At 41.8% G+C, this 14,883-nt stretch overlaps 1 protein-coding gene across 4 annotated transcripts in view; it reads left to right on the forward strand.

Annotated features, from left to right (window-relative positions):
• Window positions 1-7,895: 7,895 nt before the first annotated feature.
• Window positions 7,896-14,883, forward strand: part of KDM5A (lysine demethylase 5A) — a 98,095-nt gene continuing 91,107 nt past the window's right edge. The window contains exons 1-3 of one of the 4 annotated variants that reach the window (XM_029205266.1): window positions 7,896-8,323; window positions 10,807-10,884; window positions 12,007-12,129. In XM_029205266.1, the coding sequence (XP_029061099.1) occupies window positions 8,159-8,323; window positions 10,807-10,884; window positions 12,007-12,129 (366 nt within the window). In that variant the 5' untranslated portion in view covers window positions 7,896-8,158. The remainder of the gene's footprint in view (window positions 8,324-10,806; window positions 10,885-12,006; window positions 12,130-14,883) is intronic. The other 3 variants (XM_029205267.1, XM_029205264.1, XM_029205265.1) reach the window with 3 other exon arrangements.

Consider the following 14,883-nt stretch of genomic DNA (forward strand, 5'->3'; position numbering starts at 1 on the left):
TCCAATCGCCCACTGGTTTACACGGCCCTCTGGATTGCGCACCAATAGAAAAGCTGTTCACAGAGAGGCACGCCCCACTCCCGCCCTCCCTCGCGCGCCTTGCCCCGCAGAGGTCGCCGGGAAATGTAGTTTTCCTTCTCCACACAGCTCTCTGGATGGAGGAGGTGGCACGCGAGCAGCCCAGCGCCTCCCGGTACTGGTGGTGTTGACGTTTGGGGTCTGACGCCCTAGTTCTGGCGCACTTCAGGGCTCCCAGTTTAGGCTTTCTCAACTACTTTGTTTTCATGAAAGATGACGCAGAAATGCTGTGCATAATCACAGGATTATTATGAATTGGAATATACGAGTTTATCTCAAGGAGGTGAAGAGTCTTAAGAAGATAGTCTCTTCTTCAACGACCTGATGGTGTAGAGCCAAGACAGGACCTGTGGATCAGTTTCTACAGTCAGAGGAGTATGTATATAAATGTTGTTTTTATCAGGTAGCAGACACATCCTCCTTTTCCTGAGAGGTGAGAGAAACTGTCTTTAATCATATATGTTAGTTCAAAAGCTAATTGTGATCTCATCTTTGCAGAAGAGTTGGGTGTAGGGGGAAAGGCACTTTAATATCAGAGCTGCAGCTACTGAGACAGGCTGGGATGTGGGACCCTTTACTGCAATGCTTGCACCTGGACAAACGTCTCCTCCAGCAACAGAATACAAAGAAACTATGAGAGACTAAAAATAACTGCATGCCTGCACAGTTGGGGCAAAACAGGAACAGGAAGATACAACAAGGCCAAAACCCACCTGCCACGATCCCTGCACATAGCACTACCGGGGGGGGGGTGCGCAGACCCCCTAAGCCACCCTTCCGGCCCGGGGTTGAGCAAGGGCACCTGTTACTTGTTTTCACTCCCTCCCTGCTGCAGAATGAGTCCCAATAAAGCCTTGCCTGAATTCCTCGTCTGGCCTCTTATCAATTTCTATTGATTGAAAAATCCAAGGACCCTGGTTGGTAACACTACTGGTATGGAAAAGCTGGGACTCTTCACTGGTCTGAGACCCAAGGAAGTCTAAAAGGAACTTGCCATCTTCTAAATCTGCTTTTTTTCCCCTTTTGTGATTTTCTGTTAGTTATATCAAGATTTTCCCAGACACCTTGGCTCAGTACTTTTGTCTCTCTTTTGGCACCTGCATTTTTTTTAAAAAACAAATCATGGTGATCTTACCTTCCTACTAGTTCTCAAATTTATATCTTACTATTTATTTCCATTGTGTGTCTCATTACCATTAACTTGGATTACTTCAATAGGTTTCTAACTGGTGTTTTTGCCTCAGGTTCCTTTTTTCCTTCTCCAATCCATTCCTTAAAAGCTGCTTTTTTTTTTTTTTTAAAAGCACACTTCTGGATAGGTCATACTGTTACCAACCTGGGTTCTTGGACTCTTTAATCATTATAAATTGATGAGGCCAGAAGAGAAATTCAGGCAAGGCTTTATTGGAGCTCATGCTTCAGCAGGAAGGAGTGAAAACAAGTAAACAGGTGTCTTTGCTGGCTCCCCGAAGGGGTGGTGGTGAGATGGTCCCTTAACTGGGGTGAGGGTATGGATGGATCGGTGGATCGGCCCGAGGGGTGGCTTAGGGCGTCTGCCCACCCCCCTGGTAGTGCTGTATGCAGGGATCGTGGCAGGTGGATTTTGGCCTTTTTGTACCTTATTGTTCATAATTTGCCCCGACCACAGATGCATGCAGTTATTTTTAGTTCCTTATAGTTTCTTTGTGCTCTGTTGCTGGAGGAGAAGATGTTTGTTCAGCTGCAAGCACTGCAGTAAAGGGTCCCAGGTCCCAGGTCCCAGCCTGTCTCAATACTCCTGCTCATAACTTCTGGTGACTCCCCACAGAGTAGAGAATGAAATCCAGATAATAATAGGGCACTCAAGCACTGCCACAGTCTGACCACACTTTCTCCATTATAATAAATAACTAGTTATTTCCTGAATGTAGCATGTGCTTTCCAGCTTTGGCCCACACTCTTCTATCTGGATTGACCCTTTCCATGAATCTTGATAAATTTCTACCAAGGCCAATGCAAATACCATCTCCTTAATTGGATGTTATTCCTCCCCTTTGATATTCATGTAGCAAGTTGTCATTATATATATATTTTTTTGTTTGTTTTGTTTTGTTTTTGCTGTACGCGGGCCTCTCACTGTTGTGGCCTCTCCGGCTGCAGAGCACAGGCTCCGGACGCGCAGGCTCACTGGCCATGGTGGGCCCAGCCGCTCCGTGGCATGTGGGATCTTCCCGGACCGGGGCACAAACCCACGTCCCCTGCATCGGCAGGCGGACTCTCAACCACTGCGCCACCAGGGAGGCCTCATTATATATTTTATAGCACAGCTTCTATTCGGATGTCATCAATCTTGAGTCCTTCTCTGACCGCCCTATCCGCCGCTTAACACCCTCCACACCCTCCCTTCTCTACTTTTTAAAAGACCTCATCACTGCCTAGAATAGTATATATTTGCGAGTGCTCATGAGTTTGTCTCTCCTCTCCGCTAGAATCTAAGTTCTGTGAGGAGACATACTTTGTCTCCTTGTTGTTGCTCATTGCCCACATATCCAGCACATAGAAGATTGCCTGGCACCACGCTAAATTCATCGATAATGATGTTCCTCGCCTTACAGCAGTCCTTTATTTGCTCAGTGGAAAAGGATAGGTGATTAGTAATCCATTCAAGGGCATACAAATTAAATCATAGTGAAGTAACTAATACTTATATCTTGGGTAAAGCATAAAGCTGTGGACACTTTGAGGGAAGGTAGCCATAGATTAAATATGAGTGTTTAAATATGAATGATTTGAAAGTAGTTGTTGATGCCTTAATTAAGGGAGGACAATAAAAAGTGATAATTTGCAAGTAGTTTCTGTCGACTTCAGTTAAGGTACAAATATTTTCATTGATTGTCTTGAAGAAGAGATAAAATAAAACTATCAATTACATATGAAGAATATGTCAAGGTTTAAATTTTTTTCAAAAATTGTGGAATTTTAAGGCAATGTTGAAGCCAATAATAAGTTCAGTTAGTACAGCATAGTATTCCAGGAGAAGAAAGAGAAGACAAATATAGAGGAGCTTTGGTTAAGAAAATACATTTATATCAGAGTTGTTGTTGTTGTTGTTGTTTTGGCCATGCCACGTGGCATGTGGGATCTTAGTTTCCCAGCCAGGGATCGAACCCATGCCCCCTGCAGTGGAAGTGCAGAGTCTTAAGCGCTCGACTGCCACGGAAGTCCCCAGAGTTTTTAACATAGTGATCTTTCATTTAAACATTAAGATACAGAAAAGGAAGTTATAAAGGAAGGGATTAATTCAGTATTGCACAGCAGCAGTTCATAAGAATTTGGAGATCGCTTGTCAGGCCTACCTCATATTTAATGGCTCTGGTAGGAACGTGATCTGAAGATTTTTTTAAGGCAATATTTCAAGTGATGATTACGGTTGATCCTTGAAAAGCACAGGTTTGAACTGCATGGGTCCACTTATACATGGATTTTTTTCCAATAGTAGATACTACAGAACTCCACGACCTCAGATTGGTTGAATCCATGGATGTGGAATTGTGGATAAGGAGAAACTGTAGATACTGAGGCGCCATGGACACAGTGGACTGGAAATCATAGTGGATTTTTGATTGCGTGGAGGGTTGGTGCCCTTAATCCCTGTGTTGTTCGAGGGCCAACTTATTTCCTTATAAACATCATGATAGGGACTTCCCTGGCGGTCCAGGGGTTAAGACTCCATGCTCCCAATGCAGGGGGTTCGGGTTCGATCCCTGGTCAGGGAACTAGATCCTGCATGCTGCAGCTAAAGATCCCGCATGCCACAATGAAGATCTCGCATGGGACAACGAAGATCCCGTGTGCGGCAGCGAGGACCCAGAGCAGCCAAATAAAAACAAACAAACAAAAAACATCATGATAAAGGAAGAAGGGATATTTTAAGCCATAGCTTTTCAACCTGTATAGTTCATAAGAATTGAATTTCTCCCTCCTATTCCAATTTGTCCCCTATGAAGTACTTGGAGTCTGTCTTCCCAAACCCCACTTAAAAATGTGTCTTAAGTATATAGTATATGTATTCCTATTAATTGACTGTTGGCTTTTACTTTCTCTACTTTGTAGTACAAATAACAATTTTTGTCTCTTTTCTAAATACTAAGTCTGGTTTTGCTAGGTCCATATACATGCCTTCCCCAGACTCCATTCTGACACACGTTAAGAAGCACTGGAGTAAGTGATCAAACATAGCATTGGGTGGGAACCAAATGTTAAGAGAAATGTTGATTGAATTGAACATAATTGAATTCAATCACAGACCACCAGATACAAAATGAACTGTCATTATTTTGGCCTAAATGAATTTAAGGGTTTGTTAATTACACTTGATTCCTTGTAATGTTAAAGTATGTCAGAGAACCCATTTTATTGCATTTTAGAAGAACCTAGTGACATATACAGTGTAAAAACTTAAATGTTTAAATATTTAAGAATCAAAGATCTGTTGTTGAGACTGTTGCTCTAATAGGTTATTTACTTTTCTTTCCTCTATTTTTAAAAAAGTTATTTATTTATTGGCTGCGTTGAGTCTTTGTTGCGGTGTGCGGGCTTCTCATTGTGGTGGCTTCTCTTGTTGCAGAGCACAGGCTCTAGGCATGCGGGCTTCAGTAGTTGTAGCTTGTGGGCTCTAGAGCGCAGGCTCAGTAGTTGTGGCGCATGGGCTTAGCTGCTCCACGACATGTGGGATCTTTCAGGACTGGGGCACGAACCCGTGTCCCCTGCATCGGCAGGCGGACTCTTAACCACTGCGCCATCAGGGAAGTCCCTCTTTCCTCTTTTTAAAGCAGGTCTTTTCCAGTCCTTTCTCCTTTATTATGTTAATTCAAATTATAGGATAAACCAGCAGTTCTCAAAGTGTGGTCTACAGACTTCTATTTGTCCCCAGACCCCTTTGGTCCCTGAGATACTTTCTGAAGGTCTTGCAGTCAAAAGTATTTTCATACTAATACTAAGATGCTATTTTCCTTTTTCACCAATGATATTTGCCCCAATGGTGCAAAGGCAATGGTGGGTGAAATCGCTGGTCCTGTAGCACACACACATCACAGTGGCACCAACACACTGTAGAAGTGGTCTTCATCACATGCACTCATGGTTTTAAAAAAGCCAGTTTTACTTAAGAATACCAGATGAAGCAGTAAAAATGATTCATTTTAATAAACCTTGACTCTTTAATACATGTCTTTTTTAATAGTCTGTGATGAAATGGGAAGTACACATGGTGTACTTCTGCACCAAGTGGGAGTGTCTGCTCAAGGGAAAACACAAGCTAAACTAGCCATTTTTTCCATGGAACACCAGAAGGCCTAATAGACAAACTATAGTTATTCAGATCTAGGTTTCTGACAGACATTTTCTTGAAGATGAACAATGTGAGCCCATCTCTTCAGTGGAAACAATGGATGGTATTTGTTGATAATGAATATTTGAGCTTTTCAAGTAAAAATTGTAATTTTGGAAAACTTGTTTCTGTCAGTATGAGTTTGACAGCTTCCTAATTTTTTGATAAGATCAATGGTAATATTTTTGTGATTTAAAAAATAATATATGATATGCATCAACATTTGGAAGATCTGTATAACTCAGTGAACCAACATTTTTGAAATGATCAATGCATGATGTTACAAAATGACTGGGTAAAAAGTCCATTCAAGGACAAATGTTGACTACCATTTTAATACAACAGAGTACAAAAAGTTCATTGATAAAATTTTAGATTCCACACTGCTAGCCTCAAAGAAATTACAATGATTTGAAAAGGCTAAAATTTTAAAAAATGCTTGTCCCTTTTCCATTCACATCTGTGTGGTGTTGGATTTTCTTCATATATTTTAACCCAAACAACATATCACAACAGATTGAGGGCAGAAATAGATATAAGAATCTAGCTGGATGCCACTAAGCTAAATATTTTTTTTTTAATTTCAAAAACTGTAAACCAATGCCACCCTTTTCACTAAATTTCTTTTGGAAAATATTGTTATTACTCATCAAATATATTTATGTTAACGGTGTGATGTGTTAACTCAGAGGGTGTTTTTTTGGATGAGATTAACATCTAATCAATGAACTTTTAAGTACAGCAGATTGCCCTCCATAATGTGGGTGGGCCTCATCCAATCAGTTGAAGGCTTGACTAGAACGAAAAGCCAGCCTCCTCAAGCAAGATGGAATTCTCCTGCAAACTGCCTTCAAACTTCATCTGATAAAGAATGAGTAGGAATTTAGCCAGAAAAGGGATATAGGAAACTGTGGGGGTGGGGAAACACTATCTGTGAAGGCTCAGAGGTAAGAAAGCATGGTGCATTGAAGTCACCACAAAAGTTTCTGTGTACTGCATGGAGAAGCATAAGAGAGGAAGCTTGGGGGTAAGACAGCAAACAATAAAGGAGTTTGGAGTTGTCGAGTTTGTTTTTTTTTGTTTTTGTTTTTGGTTTGTTTTTGGCCCTGCCATGTGGCTTGCAGGGATCTTAGTTCCCCGACCAGGGATCAAACCCATGTCCCCTGCATTGGGAGCACGGAGTCTTAACCACTGGACCGCCAGGGAAGTCCCTGGAGTTGAGTTTGGAGATGAAAAGTGACAAGGTGAATTCTGGACTTTGGACTAAGCAACCTGATAAATGAGAGGAAAGAGATGTGACAGGGGGCAAGAACTGAGCTGTTATCACAGTCCAGGGGAGAGAGAATTTAAATTAGGATCGTGATAATTTGGATGGAGACATGGGTGGATTTAAGGTTTTTAGGTGATAGAATCTCCAGACTTGACACAGGGTTGTATGTGGGTAGTGAGAGAGCAAGAGTTAAGGATTATTTCTGGATTTCTGGATCAGGCAACTGAATAGATGAATGAAGTCATCCGTGGAAACTGGAAACACTGAAAAAACAGTAGGGAACTATGAGTTCAAGACACATTGAGTTTACCAAAGTGTAGTTGTCCAGTAGGTAGCTAGATGTACTGGCTTGTAACTCAGGGGAGGAGTCCAAGCTGCAAGTACAGATTCGGCAGTCATTAGCCATAGCTGGCTATTTAGGTCCTGGGGGAAGCTTAAATTGAACAGGGAACATGAGATCAAGCCCTGGGAAGTAAGTCTTCCTTCCAAAAGATAATACAAGAACTACCGTTTCACGGTTTCTTTAGTACTTTCTGCGTCATTCTCAGCAAGTTGGAGGAAGCGTCTATGCCCGCCGGCACAGAGATGTTCGACAAGCAGGGCCAGAACAGCTGCCGTAGCTGTTACAGAAAACTGAGAAAGGCTCCAACGGTTGGAAAAACAAGGTCAACAGCCGTTGCTTCTCGGAGGACGAAATCAATTCCCGGATGGTGGCGAAAGCCGGCCCACGGGGAAATTCGGGCGGGTGGGCTGCACCCGAACTTGTTGCTATGGAGATGGGGCGGATTAAAGTGGCCGAACAAGATTATTCGAAAGGGACACCAACGGTGAAAGGACTAAAAAAAGGGCGATGCCGGAAAAGGTAGTTATCTGGAAACAGACACGGAGGTTGAAACAGGCAGCCCTGCGACGTCCGGTCGCTTGTGTTCCGGTCCATTTGTACACAAAGAGGGACCGGGCTCCGCTCGCCGGAAGTAGAACCTCTGCCCCCGGCGCATTACGCATCCTCCGCGCCGGAAGAGCGCCCCGCTCGGTCCGGCCGCTTCCCCCACCGCCCAGCAGGAGGGGCGGCTGGGCCGCCGGGCTGTGCAGCCGGGAGTTGTCGGCAGCGCGGAACTTCGGCGCACGAGGAGCCAAGGAGCGACCTGCGTTGCCGGGAGAGGGAGGGGGAAGGAAGGTCGCGTAGCGGGGCGACACGTCGCTGCGGAGGGATCCTGTTTCTGTTGGCGGAGGGATTTGGTCGCACGCTGACTTCCGGTGAGCCCCGATCCGAGAGGAAAAGCTCCGAAGGAAACAATAACAAACGCAGGAGGAAGCGGTTTTGGGGTTCGTGTGTTGAGCGGCTCTCGCCCGAGAAGATGAGCTTCGGCCCCCGTCAGGGGACGTGAGCGCGATCGCCGGGCCCCAGCCAGCGTTTCTCCCCGTGGGCCCCCGGTGCCACCATGGCGGCCGTGGGGCCGGGGGGCTACGCGGCGGAGTTCGTGCCGCCTCCGGAGTGCCCGGTCTTTGAGCCCAGCTGGGAGGAGTTCACAGACCCGCTCAGCTTCATCGGCCGCATCCGGCCCCTGGCGGAGAAAACCGGCATCTGCAAAATCCGACCGCCCAAGGTACTGGAGTCTGATCGGCTTAGCTCGACTTCCCGGTCCGCTGCCCTTTCGCGTTCGCTCGCACTGGCCTCTCGACACCTGGACTTTAAGTTTCTCCGTGTTTCCGCTTTGGTTTCTTTGGGGTCTTCGGTAGGCACGTCTGGACGCGAGAGTCGTGTCCCGGGGCCTATCCGCCAAGAGCTTGGGAACTGATACTTTTCTTCCCCTCTTGGGTTGTGGGCAAGGGTAACAAAGGCTTTCGGCCTTTCTTTGGCCGTAAAGTGACTGAAGTATCGTGACGTGACAGCCCTACCCTCGCGTATAATCCTCGTTACAGTGCGATAGGAAAAACTGCCGTTCCGTCGGCCCTTGCTTTCTCCTAGCCCTGCTGACGCTTGATTTATTAAGTATCTGCAGGCCTCAACTCAGGGCTAAGGTTTCTTAAATGGTAATCTGAGCTCTAGTTGTCCCTTGGGGTGGTATCCCCAGACAAGCACCCCAGACTGATTACTGCGGCAGTGAAAAAAAGTCTTCCCGGGGGAGGAGAAGGAAAAAGCAGCAATTATTTTAAACATTTAGAGGTTTAGAAAAAATTTGTCAGTAATGGAGGTGGAAGAAAACGTTGAAATCTTAAAAACGTAAGAATCGCAGTTATTGCACGTAACTGGGTTTGCCTCTGGGTTAGTTAGGATCCTGTCTTTACGGTGAGGAAAGCTGATACTACTCTTTGTTTTGCGGGGATTAGTGCCCCAAGAGGTTGAGGGTTTGCTCAAGGTCAAAGGTTTTTTCTCTACCCGTTAGGTCCAGTGCTTTCCAAATGATGTTCCTGGTCCACCTGCACTAGGGTCGACCGGATGCTTGTGAAAATGCAGATCCCTAGGCCTCATTCCCAGACTGGAATCAGTTTCGGGATATGGAAGTTCTAGAAACTGCTTTTCTAGCAAGTACTCTCCTGATTCTTAATGAACATTAAAGTTTGTGGACCATGTCTTAGTGCTCTTTAAAGGGATATCTTGCCTTATGTTTTGTCTACTAGTAATAAAATAAAATCCAGTCTTTTTACACCTTGTTGCATTTTAAAAAGCTTCTCTCACCGCAAACTAGCACAGAAGTGTGCAAACTACCACAGTGAATAAAAAGAGCTTAGATGGAGGGGGGAGGAGGAGCAGTTAGTGTAGCATTTACAGACGTTTTCATTTAATATTCTTTGAAGCCTCAGTAAGTAAATAAGGTCATTTTACAGATGAGACAAGTCTGGATAAGTTAAATAACTTATCAGATGTGTGATCTTGGGCAATGGCACAGTAGATTTTGAATCTAGAGCAATCTACTTGTTTCTAAAACTTAGGCAAGCTACTTCCCTTATGCTCATTGAATTTGATTAAGATTATAGACTATCAGTTGCAGGCAAAGGATTAACAAATAATTGCTATGATGAGTGGCGGGTGGTGCGTTTATTGGCATCCTCCCCAAAGTTCACTTAACTCTTATGAAAAATTTATTTTCACTTAATTCTTTTTCTATCAAGATTACCTGATATTGACAAAACCTTAAGCACTGAGGCTTTTCCTAAACCATATTTTCATTTATTCTGTTGCTTTAATGAATTAGAAATTCTATACAAGGTTCCTTTTAGTTTAAAAATATATATGTATGTATAGCTTTTTGTTACTTACAAAAGGTTGAAATAATATATCTTCTCTTTGTGTCACAATATTATTATTGAAAATAAATGTTGTTTACAAGCAGAATTTAATTTCAGTGTTGGTGGATTTCTTTAGTTTCCAAGGTAAGATAAAAATTTTTTACTACTTTTCACATTTTTAAGTAGATTACTATTTAGGCTAAATCAAACTATGGTCTCTGGAACTCTACTTGAAATGTGCTGTCTCATTTCAGTTATACCACATCTCCAATCTGTAAATTGTCCTTGTTCTGTGGGTTTGCTATTTTTTAAAAAATTTTAATATTGAAAAAAAAATTTGGGTGCCCAGAAGCTGGGCTTTGAACAAAACATTTATATAACATAGACTTTAAAGTGCTGTGTCACATTCCACATGAATGAAAAAACACATTGTCCAATTACATAAGTACTTTTAAAACATTACCTTTTGGTCTTTAATTTTACCTTTTTTTGTTTCTTTCAAATTCTATTTTCTTTTTATTTTGATAAACTTGGATGTTTACTAGATGCTGTATTGAGATGAGCTTATTGCATTCCACTTGAGTAATTGGGGAAAGCGTAATTGTCAGATATAGATAATGGGACTGTGAGATTTGAGGAGAAAATTGATAAAATAAGCTTAGTATTAGAATGTTAGAGATAAGTAATAATAAATTATTTTATCTAAAAAATATTATTTTTTTCAGTCTCTAACTAAAGAAGACTTGTAAGTTGATCTGTTGTCAACATGATTTGTGGCAACTCACCCCTTAAATTAAGGGAATGAATAGTGCATTCCTTGCTTATTAACCAACATGGTGAAGAAATTTTTTCTATTTAGGATTGGCAGCCTCCATTTGCATGTGAAGTAAAAAGCTTCCGTTTTACTCCCAGAGTCCAGCGTCTGAATGAACTTGAGGTGAGTGTTGTTACATCACCGTTTCTGTCTCCTGATCTATTCTTTATATCAGGACTCCAGGTAGAGAACTTTAAGAAGCTCATGTACCAGGGCTCAAAATTAATGTTAATTGGGACTGAATGGAAGGAAGTTTCCGATTTAAAAAAATTGTTTATACTAGTTATTACAGTTTCTTCTGCTTAACTGGGATTTTGGGACACTATCTCTAGCCATGTTTTTCATGGTGGAAATATCCAGTATTTAGCTTTAGAGAACTGGAATTCTTAAATTCTACTTTCTTCAGTGCTAATTATTCTAATAAATTTTTTTTTGTTAATGTTGGAGGATTCTGTATCTTGTAGTCTTTGGAAAACAGTTTTAAAAATTCTTCTATTAAAAAAACCTAGTTTTCCAAGGTGTTTTTTGTATGTTTGTTTGGTTTTTTGCTCTAACAGAACTTTTCTAGGACTCTTAATCTGATTTATTAAGATCTCCCTTTAAACATTTTGAATGCCTCTTAAATTTCTAAGTTGAAATCTGTTTAGATAGTTGTTCTTCCTGTTTTTGAGATTTTCAGAAGATTCTTCAATGTGGTAAAAAACTTCCAGAGTACAAAAGAGAAATCTTAGACAGTTAGGGCTTAATGTGTCATGCTGAGTTTGTTTTCTTTCCTTGCTGCTCCTAAAACATTTATTTTTTGAGATTTTAATACCTTTTTTTTTTTCCTTTAGTCTCTTATAAGATACTTGATGGAGGATCTTAATATCAGTGAGGTGGAGAGTTGGTGTACTTGAAGTATGCATATTATCTCTAGATGAAATGACAGGTTTAGAATGGTTAGAAAATGCTTAGAGAAAATAATTCGATTTACTAAATTTTCTGATTAGCTTAAAGTTAACTTTTACAAAAAATTGCTTTGGTTGATAATATGAGAACTTTTCACATATATTAGAGTAACTTTTTTGTCTTAGTAAAGTTTAATAGAAGTATTTTGCTTCTTTTTTATTGACTTATAAGGTTGGACTAAGCAGTAATGAGAAGTCTGAATTCTTTAAAGAAATGAGTACCTTTGTTAAGTAAAACTCATTTACTTTCACCAAAATGTAATTCCTGTCTCTCATTTCTGTATTTTAATAATCTCAGGCAATGACCAGAGTGAGATTGGACTTCTTGGATCAACTAGCAAAATTTTGGGAGCTTCAGGGGTCTACCCTCAAGATCCCTGTGGTGGAGAGAAAAATTCTGGATCTCTATGCTTTAAGCAAGGTGAGGCTTGTACTTTGTTAAGAAATTGAACAGGGGCTAGTGAATTTATGAAGTTAGGGATTTCAGATATACTTGATGGAAAACATCGCTTCCTATGTAGGATTTGTTTGACAATGAAATGCAAGCATGAGTAAATGGAAATGATAGATTTCCAAGTTATTTTTAAAATCTATTTTATAGCTTGTTACGAGATTAATATTTAATAGCTACTCAGATTAGTAGGTTCTGTTTACACAGTATGCAAAAGAAATGACACAGGCATCCTAATATTATTTTGTATGAAATGAACAATGTCCTATATTGAGCTTGTCAGCTTTTTTTCTGCTTCTTAATTGAAAATTTGGTATATTAAAGAGATTAATGTCACTCAGCATTCTCATGTGTGGTACATACCAGTTGTATTAATACCTGTAAGTAGTGTTAGTGGTTAACTGAGGGCAGCATTATCCAGTAGGATGAATATTAACTTTGTAATGTTACGTTCCTTAATGTGAAAAAAACTAACTGACCTGCAACAGGGTTTGTAACGATGACCTTGACAACGTATTTTGTTAATACAATAAGAAAAATCTATGACTGCTCTGACTTGTGAATGAAGATAGCTTGATTATCTGAGGAATTTTGCAGAACAATTTATTTTTTATGTATTTATGTACGTATTTATTTATTTATGGCTGCGTTGGGTCTTTGTTGCTGCGCGTGGGCTTTCTCTAGTTGCGGCGAGCGGGGGCTACTCTTCGTTGCGGTGCATGGGCTCCTCATTGCGGTGGCTTCTCTTGTTGCGGAGCATGGGCTCTAGGCGCGTGGGCTTCAGTAGTTGTACCTGGCGGGCTCAGTAGTTGTGGCTTGTGGGCTCTAGAGCACAGGCTTCAGTAGCTGTGGTGCACAGGCTCAGTAGTTGTGGCTCACGGGCTCTAGAGCGTAGGCTCAGTAGTTGTGGCACACGGGCTTAGTTGCTCTGCGGCATGTGGGATCTTCCTGGACCAGGGCTCGAACCCATGTACCTTGTATTGGCAGGCAGATTCTTAACCACTGTGCTACCAGGGATGTCCCAAAACAACTTATTTTTGTGGCCTTTCATATGCTATGATTGATAGGCTGTTTTGAAGTAAAAATTTATTCTCACTTTAGGAAGCTTCCACTTTCAAGGAAAAAAAACGCTAGAATAATTATATTTAAATTATTTTTTATGATACATTTAAAAATTAATGTCAGGTCAGAATTCTCTAGAATTTTTCTTTTATGTAGTACTAAGCATTTTGGAAAGTATAGTCTTACGCTAAAATAGCAGTGCTAGGCTTATTTTATCAGTAAGGTAATGATATCAGTAATTAAGGACTGTGAAAATCATCTCATGCAGTTGTATAAAAAAACTATGATACTGGGGCTTCCCTGGTGGCACAGTGGTTGAGAGTCTGCCTGGCGATGCAGGGGACACGGGTTTGTGCCCCGGTCCGGGAGGAGGATCCCACATGCCGCGGAGCGGCTGGGCCTGTGAGCCATGGCCGCTGAGCCTGTGCGTCCGGAGCCTGTGCTCCGCAATGGAAAGAGGTCACGGCGGTGAGAGGCCCGCATACCAAAACAAACAAATAAACAAACAAAAAAACTATGATACCAACGGGCAAATTATAGTGAATTTGAGGGATAGGTTTTTGTCTTGTAGGAAACCATTAGGATAAAAAATTTGTTTTGAGAATTCTCTTTTTTGACATTTCTATTCAGTGAAAACTTACCTACTAACTTTTTTTTGGCTGCATTGGGTCTTCATTGCTGCGCGCGGGCTTTTCTCTAATTGCTGCAAGCGGGGGCTACTCTTCATTGTTGTGCGTGGGCTCCTCATTGCGGTGGCTTCTCTTGTGGAGCACGGGCTCTAGGCGCGCGGGCTTCAGTAGTTGTGGCTCGCGGGCTTAGTTGCTACGTGGCATGTGGGATCTTCCCGGACCAGGGCTCCAACCTGTGTCCCCTGCATTGGCAGGTGGATTCTTTTTTTGCGGTACGCGGGCCGCTCACTGCTGTGGCCTCTCCCGTTGCGGAGCGCAGGCTCAGCGGCCATGGCTCACGTGCCCAGCCGCTCCGCGGCATGTGGGATCTTCCCAGACCGGGGCACGAACCCGTGTTCCCTGCATCGCCAGGCAGACTCTCAACCACTGCGCCACCAGGGAAGCCGTTAGACGTGATTTTGACACACTTTGATTTCCACTACTTTTTAGCGGGAAGCAGATTTTCAATCTCCTGAGTCATTAAATTATCAATGTGATTGTTTCCTGTTTTGATTAAGTCACTTTGTCTTTCTCCCTGGTTATTATTTTTGATAGTAAAAAGTGTTACTTGGATGTCTGTAATTTAGTGGAATTCTGCATTAACAATTACTGTTTATAATCAGTGCAGCAAGGAACATTTATTCTAGCCATTTTTAAAAGAAATTTTTGTCAAAGTAATACATTAAAAAAAAATAAAGCTTAAAATAAAAACCAGCATTCTCCCTTCTTCATCTCTCCACTCTCTTTACTACTCCTTAGAGCTAATCACTTTCATTTCTTTTAGCTGTTTGATTTTGATCTCCATATTTCCAAAAAACATGCTCATTATGCTATTTCTTCATTTTTAAGTGTTAAATATCATATACGTACTGATTGCCTACTATTAGAGATTGGCAATGGGTATAAAAATTAAATTCTTATGTACTTCAGGCTCCCTATTCCCTTATAGTGTAGTTAGGTCAGTTTTTTATTAATCAGAAATTATTGCTGTGAC

The sequence above is a fragment of the Monodon monoceros genome, unplaced genomic scaffold, assembly GCF_005190385.1.
Source record: "Monodon monoceros isolate NGI ecotype Baffin Bay Population unplaced genomic scaffold, NGI_Narwhal_1 Super_Scaffold_6, whole genome shotgun sequence".
NCBI classification, from domain to species: Eukaryota; Metazoa; Chordata; class Mammalia; order Artiodactyla; family Monodontidae; genus Monodon; species Monodon monoceros.